Source organism: Calliphora vicina, chromosome 2, assembly GCF_958450345.1.
Source record: "Calliphora vicina chromosome 2, idCalVici1.1, whole genome shotgun sequence".
Classification (NCBI taxonomy): Eukaryota; Metazoa; Arthropoda; class Insecta; order Diptera; family Calliphoridae; genus Calliphora; species Calliphora vicina.
Genome location: NC_088781.1, coordinates 65,165,156 through 65,172,701, shown reverse-complemented (window position 1 = coordinate 65,172,701; position 7,546 = coordinate 65,165,156). Strand labels below are relative to the sequence as shown.

The 7,546-nt window shown below is 29.8% G+C and overlaps 1 protein-coding gene across 1 annotated transcript; it reads left to right on the top strand.

The window, feature by feature from the left end:
- The first annotated feature begins 6,066 nt into the window (after positions 1-6,066).
- png (pan gu) lies at positions 6,067-7,169 on the top strand. The gene is made up of 2 exons (XM_065501204.1): positions 6,067-6,263; positions 6,327-7,169. The coding sequence occupies exons 1-2, from the start codon at positions 6,105-6,107 to the stop codon at positions 7,005-7,007; spliced, it is 840 nt and encodes a 279-aa protein (XP_065357276.1). The 5' UTR covers positions 6,067-6,104; the 3' UTR covers positions 7,008-7,169.
- The last annotated feature ends 377 nt before the right edge of the window (positions 7,170-7,546 follow it).

Genomic DNA, 7,546 nt, shown 5'->3' with positions numbered 1-7,546 from the left:
AGTGATCACAGATCGAGCTCTTTTTGTTGATTAAACGCATATTGACCAAGTTAATAGCGAATTTAAATATTTTGATTTTTATATAAAAAATTGATTTTTGGCCAAAAGTTTGAGTTTTTTGATTAAACGATTTTTAAAGTTTAGTGAATCCCCTTATATAAAAAATGTGTTTGCATCCTCTAAATTAATTTTTTTTATGACAACGAATGAGTAATTTTATTTGCTATGTAATTTTATTTCAATGAATATTTGCTCATGATCTCGGTTTCGAATTTTAATTAATAATTTTAGTTTTATATTTTAACAAAGCAGTTAATAATAAAAGAATTTTACGTTCAAGAGTGTAAAACACAGGTTTATGTTGTAAAATTTTATATTTTTCTCATGAAATTCGACAATCGCTAACATGAACAATTGCACTTCCGATTTTAGATCAATCTTTCCTTCAGTAATATCTTAAATTGGATAACAACGAACATTTAAACAAAAAATTAGCCAAATCGGTGTAGCCGTTTTCTGATTTTAGATAAATTGAAAAAAGTGGGCGTGGTCAATTTTCCTTTCCGTAAAAACCTAAGTTGGGCTATGACGGACATTTAAAAAAAAATTTGTCGAAATTGGTCCAGCCGACATATTTGGCGCAATGGGCTTGGTTTTGAATTTAAATAAAAAAAATAGAAATACACTTCGTAAGAAATAACCTGGAAAGAAAGTCAGAAAGTGTTACACGAAAAACTAACGCTCGCCAGATGCAAAATTGGTCAGATTTGATCCAAGAAAGACGGTAGTAGATGCTGCTAGTTACGCAAATGAACACCTAGGAGTCCCTATTCATTTTAACAGTGCTAGACGCCGATTAGCTGAATTAAATTTGTTCGCCAGATAACCCGCCAAGAAATGCCTGGATTTTGCGAGACGATATATTGATTGGTCAAAGCTAATTTATTAGGATCAGATGAAAAAAAAACTACGTACGCAGACCACCAAAACAAAGGTATTCTTTTCGATATCAATTACCAACAGTCAAACTTGGTGGTGGATCAATAATAGTGTGGGATAAGAACTAATTTTCATATAAGTTTGGACGTAGCTTATTTATATTTTCATTATGAGCTTTCTCCCGTGATGGTGTTTGTGTTATAACAAAAAATGAAGAAAATCAGCCCAATTATGAATAAAAATTCCGCGGGAGTTTTTTCCAGGGACCGAAAATAATAATTATTCTTGAAATTTCTAAGGAAAAAAGCCATCACAGGATAATATCGGAGAGTCAAGTCAAGCATACCATTTTGATTGTTTTCAACTATAATTTCATAAAATAACATGCTTTTTAAATTCTTGATTTTTATTTTTTTTGTCAGAAATAATTGTTATTTTCTGATTTTTATTTTTTTTTGTCAGAAATAATTGTTATTTTTGATTTTTATTTTTTTTTTGTCAGGAATATTTGTCGGACTTTGAGTTTTATTTTTTTTTGTCAGGAATATTTGTCAAACTTTGAGTTTTATTTTTTTTGTCAGGAATATTTGTCAGACTTTGATTTTTATTTTTTTTTGTCAGAAATAATTGTTATTTTTTGATTTTTATTTTTTTTGTCAGATATATTTGTCAGACTTTGATTTTTATTTTTATACCCTTCACTGTGAGTGGCATGGGTATATATAAGTTTGTCATTCCGTTTGTAATTTCTACATTTTTCTTTTTTTTACCAAAAAATTTTTTTGGTAAAAAAAATGCCTATATTAATGACTTAGTTATCCAGATATAGATCAAAAATAGGACAAAAATCGAGGTTGTCCCGTTATCTCAGCCATTTGTGGGCCGATTTTCTCGATTTTAAATGGCAACCGAGCCGGAAGAATTCCCGATATATTGACGTATCAATCATGTTTGTAAGTTATTTGGGGGCTACGGAAAGTTGATTTCAACATACAGTTGATTTCAATAGACGGACATGGCGATATCGACTTCGCTATCTATAACGATCCAGAATATATATACTTTGTGGGGTCGCAAATGAAAAATGTAGAAATTATAAACGGAATGACAAACTTATATATACCCTTGCCACTCGTGGTGAAGGGTATAAAAATAAAAATCAAAGTCTGACAAATATATCTGACAAAAAAAATAAAAATCAAAAAATAACAATTATTTCTGACAAAAAAAATAAAAATCCAAGTCTGACAAATATTCCTGACAAAAAAAAAATAAAACTCAAAGTTTGACAAATATTCCTGACAAAAATAAAAATCAAAAATAACAATTATTTCTGACAAAAAAAATAAAAATCAGAAAATAACAATTATGTTGTGATTTTTATTATAAATGTCATAATTGTTACGGTCCCTGGTTTTTTCCCTTTTCTCATTTTTCCTATTCAATTTCAATGAGAAAAAACTCCCGGGGAACAAACTCCCGCGGAATTTTTTATTCATAATTGGGCTGAATATGAATGCCATTAATTACTGGTTAGATGTCATTATACTTAAGCAAAAACTAAATAGAGAATTATATCAACGTAATCTGAATTTCATTAATTGTTATGGCCTACACCACCATAGTGACGAGTGTTAATGCGTTTGTGCTGATGTGTGTAATTATGTATTTGAAAAATCGTCTTTCCCAAGTTGCCGATTTTTACAAAAGGATATTTATTTTATTTCTTTTGTTCGAATAAAACGAATAATTCAAACAAGAGATTTCGAATAATTCAATTACATGTTTAAAATTAATCGAATTATTCGATCATGTTCTTCATCTACATATTTCATAAATGTTTTTTTTTAATTTTTAAATTCTTTGAATAATTTTTCGCATAAAAATTGTCCGATTAATCGAACGATCATTATTCGAATGGATACCCTAATATGTTCTCATATGTACACATGTGAACAAAAAATAGGTGTGTGCATCATTACTTTTTTAAAAAAAGCAATATAAATTGTAAAAATTTTTTATTAAGGAAAACTTTTCTAAGATGAAGATCGAGGATTTCCACTAGCAGAAATCTATCCTTTAAAAAATTCAATAATTTTTTTTATTTAAATTTCTTTTAGACACGGACAATAAAATAGGTGTGTGTTTTTTTTTAAGGTGGGAAAACTCAAATTTTTTGTAGAAAAAGTATGATTTTCATTAAAATCATACTAATTACGAATAAATTTCATATTCAAACTTATTAAAAACTCTTTTGGAAGAGTCGTGGCCATCTTTTTAGTGGTAAGGATCGGCAACAGAACTTTAGGAAATGTGGAGAAAATAAAAACACCTCTCCAGCTGCTGATAATCGTATAGTCCTTTAAATAAATTAGGGCATAGCTAGTAGTCTAAAACTATTTTTTTTTGATTACTTTGAATAGAATAGGTCCAATACCCGTTATTAAAAACACAATGGATGTTTATGTGTGCAAGGCTTTATTGAAAACAGTTATGCTAACACATTGTGAAAAAAAATATGACTCCATAATGTAGACTTCAGCAAAATAATGACTCTTAAGGACTCGTCGAATTTGGGGAGTACATGGTTTTGGATGAAGAACTTTACAATTTTTTAGTAGCCAAGTCAATCCCCCTACCTAAATTCAATGGAAAATCTATGGGACAAATTAAATGAACACATTTCTAAGATTTTTTGTACTAATGACAAGGAATTTTTAAAAAAAATTCCGAAATTTTGGTATTTTTACCAGATAAATCCCTAGCGTAATGTATTTTCGTCCCTGCTGAGGATAATAACAGTTATTGACATAATTAATGAATTTCCGCTAGAAATCCTTGATTTTCATTTTAGAAAAGTTTTCCTTAATAAAAAATGCGAAATATTCCTTATTGAAGTAAATTTTTACAATTTATATTGCTTTTTTAAAAAATAATGCACATACCTATTTTTTGTCCACATGTGTATATCCTACTGAATTTTAAATAAATTTATTTGTTTATCCAAAAAATTGTTCTAGTGGAATTATTGGTTTTTGTTATGGACTTGCTGAATTAATATTCACTCCACTTATAGTCATACAAAATTCAACATGTTAGAAATCATTTTTTTTAAGATCGTAGATTTATTTAGAAATGCTCATCGGGCTTCACTTTGTGATCCTGTTGCAACACTTTTTTATCGGTGATCGTCTGTTGATTTGTTGATTAATATAGTAGTTTGTACTTTTGTTCATCGATAATCGATTGAGGAGTTTATAAATTAAACATACGGACATCTGCCGTTACATCATATCGCTGATTTGCGACAAGAGTGTCATAACTGAAAATTTTATACCGTTCATATATCATGTTACCGAACTTCTTTTATTCAAGATTTAAGAAAGAATAAATGCATGAACCTAGCAGTCTATATATATATAAAAATGGATGTTTGTATGTATGTGGGTATGTATGTATGTTCCGAATGAACTCAAAAACGGCTGGACCGATTTTGATGAAATTTTCAGGGAATCTTCAGAATAGCCTAGCGGCTAAATCTGTAAAGTCAGATTTATGATTTTCGGTCTGTGATAAACAATTTTGTTTACTTTTGCATATTAAGTGCATGAATAAGAAATTTAAATACAAAATTTTTGAATTCATTGAAACCAACCGAAATGACACTACATGTATTAATTTTGAAGGTTGGATCACCGACTTTGTCCGACACTGAATATTAAAATCGATATCGAGATGCAATATAAAACAGATGTTTTCTAAGGGGCAACAACGCGGACCGGGTTCAGCTAGTATGTTAATAAAATCAAAAAAACATTTTGTATAAAATGCAAACGGTGGCCTTGCGTTTTAAATTATTAAACTAAAAATAATAACCCCAAAATTTTGTACACTGTGGAATCAAAACAATCACATAAATCACGTGTACCTGCAAATGTTTGTGGTTGGATGGTAGTTATATAGGATTCCGTATAGCCGAATATAAATAGCATTGTTATTTGTTTGAACCGAGTACAACGAAACCATTCTGATAGTTTTATCTTTTTACAAAAATGTTCGCTATATTCGGAGTGAGAAAGATTTGTTGTCATAAAATGTTTCGTTTAAAATCTAATAAGCCTACACAATTATTTGAATATTATAACGAATTATCTATGTATGTATGTTAAATTCTCAAATCCAATTTACACGAAACTGTGTTTTTTTGAGTTATAACACTTTTGTCGCAAATTCGCAATATGTAAGATACAAAAGTGTTTATGTGATTTAATATTTACTATATCGCCACCAAAAATACAAAAGGGCGTATATAACTGCAATAATTTTACTGAAAAGGAAGAAAAAGTGTTTAAATATAAAATGTATGTGGAAATATGTGCAATCTTTTCAAAAAATTCACTTGAAATCCATGAGTAATATAATTGAAACATTTGTATAAACACACCTATTTTTGTACGCACCAACAAAAAAATATGGGAGTATGTAGGTATATTGATTGTGTCATTACGTTTGTAAGACATAGAAATATTTATCGTAGGCCCACAAAAGTCTGTCAGTGTATTGAATGCACGATAGGGTTTACTGGGAAGGACTAAGTAGAACCAGAGTTTTGAGACAACCTCCAAAAAAAGTATTTAAAAACTTTTTTTTTGCAATTCATTGAAATTCGTAATATAAAAGCTCAATTTATGTTGAAAATTTTAAGAAACTGTTCATGATTTCTACTAGCAAATATATTCCCGGAATATGGCTCTATGATACATAAATGTCTATAGAGTAGGTATTAAAAATAGTCCAGTATTTGCTATTTTTACAAATATAAAGTTTTTATACAAAATGTACAAACTCAGTGTCAATATTATATTGGTGGTGGGTATATAAGATTCGGCACAGCCGAATATTTCACTATTTACTTGTTTTATTTTATCTAGTTGTTTGCTTCTTCTGTAAAATTATTAAAATGTTAGTTACGCCATTTTGCATTTTAGTTGACGACAAGTATTTATAAACTCTCAATAATGTTGAAAACTGTGTTCTAATAATGATATTTTTCGCATGCAAATTTGTTATTTAATTAACACTGATGATATTGTTGATTGCAGCTAAAGAAAGGGAGTTAAGTTAATTGTGTATTTTTTAGTTTTTAATAATTTTATTTAAGCCAAATGGATTTGGGAGATCCGTCGTTGAAGCCAATTAAAGTGTTGGGAACCGGTACTTTTGGAAGAGTGTTTCTCTGCAAGTACCGTAATAATCAAATGGTTTGTGTAAAACGTATAATTGTGCAGAATCCCAAACAAGATATGAAAATGATCATGGAAGAGGTAAATTACACATGTATGTACATAGAAATGGCCAAATATATTGACTTACAATTCTTTTGCAAGGTATATATAATATCGCAGGTACGTCATCCAAATATAATACAGTTTATTGGTTCATTTGTTCATTCCGGAACTGTCAATATAATTATGGAATATGCAGCGAACGGCACGCTCATGGATATAATCAATCAATCGCGAGCAGTGGGATTTTCCATTGCCAACATTCTACGTTATTTCTGTGACATCCTAATGGGTTTGGAATATTTGCATATACGTCATGTTTTCCATCGCGATCTCAAGCCGGCTAATCTATTGATCGATTTAAATGATCACATCCAAATTGCTGATTTCGGAATTTCTCTAATACACTCTCCAAATAAAGCGAATGGCAACGCAGCAGGTACTGCATTCTATTCGGCTCCAGAGGTTTTGCGTGGTGATAAGTATGACTACAAGTCGGATGTATGGTCTTTGGGTTGTATACTTTACGAAATGTGTGTGGGTCATAGTCCATTTTCTCAGGCGCACAACATGGACGATCTGGTATATTTAATTAAAGTTCTAACACGGCATAAACTGAACTGCAGTTTTATACGTAACAAATATGGTTCCTTGTGGGCCAATCTATGTGAACAAATGATAACGACTAATTTACAACAACGTATTTCCCTACCCGAAGTACTGTCTATGGATCCAGCTCTAACTATTCCATATTATAATAAATATTTTGATTATAAGTATTGATTAGAATTAGATTACCCTGAAATATTGTATGAGGTCCATGTTAAGACTCGTTTTGATGTTTGATGTTAATTTGTCATTTCATGTAATTCTGATAATACTCAATGTTCTGTAGTTAAAATACGAATGATTAAATAAATTTAATACATATTTTATGATAATTTAGATTTCCAGTAGATAAAAACTCTTTTCTGGGACAAATGAATACTTATTCGAACGTGTGAGAAATTTCCTTGTTTGTGTATCCTTATTTTCAATAATGTCACACATTTCGTTCGGAATGGTTTCAATTCCGATCGATTTTTTGTATTTCTATTCGTTGTTAACAAACGAGTTATTAAAAGTTTTCTGGTTTTAAATACAATACATTTTATTAAATTAATTAATCGCTATTCGTTAGAATAATCGAGGAAATTTTAAAAGTTAATCGATTATATTTTATTCGATTAAAATAAAACTCTAATAGGGTAAACGCTCCTATAGTCGGCATGACCCAGTAGTCGGCATTTTTGACTTAAAAGCTTAATAAATAAGAATAACGA

Bases quoted from the DNA above. Each gene is read 5' to 3' on its own strand.
- png (XM_065501204.1), top strand. From the start codon at position 6,105: ATGGATTTGGGAGATCCGTCGTTGAAGCCAATTAAAGTGTTGGGAACC. The intron at 6,264-6,326 runs GTAAATTACACA...TTCTTTTGCAAG, and splicing joins TGAAAATGATCATGGAAGAG to GTATATATAATATCGCAGGT.